Below are 2,234 nucleotides of genomic sequence, written 5' to 3'. Positions count from 1 at the left end.
TGCTTATCTATAATATGAAGCCTTACCTTGAAGGATGTCAAGTGCTTTTGTATGAGCGAGAAGTTTACTTTTGTATGAGTGAAATTTTGATATTAATAAACAAGAAGTTTACTTTTGTATGAGTGAAATTTTGATATTAATAAACGACTCTTTTGGTTGTTTATATTTGTTTACATTTGTCATATAAGCTTTTTGAATGTTTACTTTTTGAAATGCAAACTTTTTGAACGTTTACGTTTTGAAATGCAGAGCGAATGATAGATATCGGAAAATAGTTACTTTAAAAAATGGTTGACACTCAGTTAAAATAAAATTTTGAAAAAAAGATTTTTGAATTATTCATCTAATTAAAAAACCTTAGCATAGTTAAAACTAAAGGTTTTTGTATTGGTTGTAAAAAATGTTTTTAGTGAAAAGTGGAGCAGGCGCGTGATGAAATTGTTGTGAGGGACCAGGGTACTACTGCGCCGACTCTGTCCGTTATCTGCATTGTTGTGAGGGACCACGGTACTACTGCGCCGACTCTGTCCGTTATCTGCATTGTACCACGGTACTACTGCGCCGATTCTGGCCGCGAGCTGGCGTACCGAGCCAGCTGTAACAGGTGATCAAAAGTCGAGATGAGGACGTGATGAAATTGTTGTGAGGGCTGCGATTCTGGCCGATTCTGGCCGCGAGCTGCGCTGATTCTGGCCGCGAGCTGCGCTGGAACACGTGATGATTATCTGCTCCTCACCGTCTCTCTATAAATGCTCGCTCTCCTCCGAGGCTCACATAATCCTAAGTCTTCTTCTTCACAGTACTACAGCTATGGCTTCCTATCGCAGGTTGGTTGGTTGGTAACTTGGTCTCTTTGTTAACATTTAGAAAATGCTTGCTTATATTGAGATTGTAGTCAACATTAACAATAATTTAACCATTTATTCTACTGATTTTTGCAGGCAAATGTCGATACTGGCTCTTATCGTTGCCGCTACCTTTGCTGCCTCCTCCGTATCCGTGGCGCAATCCGTCTTCCCCTTACCTACTCCGGTTTATTTGCCGCCTGCCATATATGGAGAGCCATTATACATAGCTTCCGCCGCCGCCTTCGGCTTCGGAGCCCAGCGCATCAACGATGTCGGGCTGTTCGCCCCTGAGTACGACGAAACAAACGACACATTCTACATTCGGCTTGCAGAGTTCGGTAGCGCTGGTGGTCTGATTTATTTGGAGCCAGTGGATGCCTGCAATCTGACAGGCAGCTACGTCACTTCTTCGAACACCAGTACTGCTGTGCGTGTCCGTTCGGTCCTGCCAGGCACCTACTGGCGATGGAGGAACGAAGGCGAATCACAATGGTTCTTGGTTCAGTGTTCCGCCACTTCTTCTTCTTCTTGTGACCCAGCTGTGTTCCACATTGTGCTTGCTGGTTATTATCCTTGTGCACGTCTTTACTTTTGCCAGTACTTTCACCTCGTATCCGCCCCCGGCTCTTACGCCAGTGGTCTCGCCGGCTATTTGGAAGACGGAGGAGTAACCTATATTGAGCTGGGAGAGCAAGGGACAACGGGTACTTTGCCCATCGTGTTTCTCAGGCCGCGTATCATTCCTCCATTTAGTGACCAGCACGATGATGCTGCCATCACGTCCGCATGACTGACTAGCCATGGAAGGCCTTCTCTCACTACGTGAATAAGGAAACCAATAAAACTTTTTCAGCCCCCCCTTTTTGGATTGAATTTCCTCTTGGTTCAAGTGCAGTGCTCCAAAAAATAAAATAAAATAAAAGGTTTTTTAACCCTTAAAATTAAGGCAATGCTTACGTTTAACTGGGATTTAGACTTTGAAAATCATTTAAAAATCATACAAATGCAGGGATTTATAATTAAAATGTAGAAATTTCATCCCTTCTTCAAATTAAAGGCAACGCGAGATTCCAATCGGGATTTCTCAGTTTTAGCCGGAAAATTTACACTACAAGCCGGGTTATGTGAGCACTGTTTAAGTGTACCTTTTTTTGGGTCTGAATTCCCTGTTCGTTGACGTGTACGGTGTGCCTATTCCTTTTCTCACATTTTACACCTGCGTCCCTCGTTAACTTAAAAAACGTGTTCCATGCCTGTGGTCGAAAAAACCCTAGTTTAGTGTAGTTTGCACGTGTATACTTTGAAAATTACCTTCAAAATTAAAACTTGAAAGTACAAATATCTCCAGATTATTTTGAGAAGTTACCTTTAGATTTTAGGATTTTC

General features: G+C 42.5%; 1 protein-coding gene across 1 annotated transcript; it reads left to right on the top strand.

Annotated features, from left to right (window-relative positions):
• Positions 1-780: 780 nt before the first annotated feature.
• LOC147634134 (uncharacterized) lies at positions 781-1,737 on the top strand. Its single transcript, XM_086804544.1, has 2 exons — positions 781-827; positions 942-1,737. The coding sequence occupies exons 1-2, from the start codon at positions 811-813 to the stop codon at positions 1,636-1,638; spliced, it is 714 nt and encodes a 237-aa protein (XP_086660670.1). The 5' UTR covers positions 781-810; the 3' UTR covers positions 1,639-1,737.
• Positions 1,738-2,234: the final 497 nt, after the last annotated feature.

The sequence above is a fragment of the Cibotium barometz genome, chromosome 11 (genome assembly GCF_041138505.1).
Source record: "Cibotium barometz isolate CiBa-2024 chromosome 11, ASM4113850v1, whole genome shotgun sequence".
NCBI classification, from domain to species: domain Eukaryota; kingdom Viridiplantae; phylum Streptophyta; class Polypodiopsida; order Cyatheales; family Cibotiaceae; genus Cibotium; species Cibotium barometz.
Note: the sequence above shows the minus strand (reverse complement) of the source record. Positions and strands in the feature narration are given on the sequence as shown.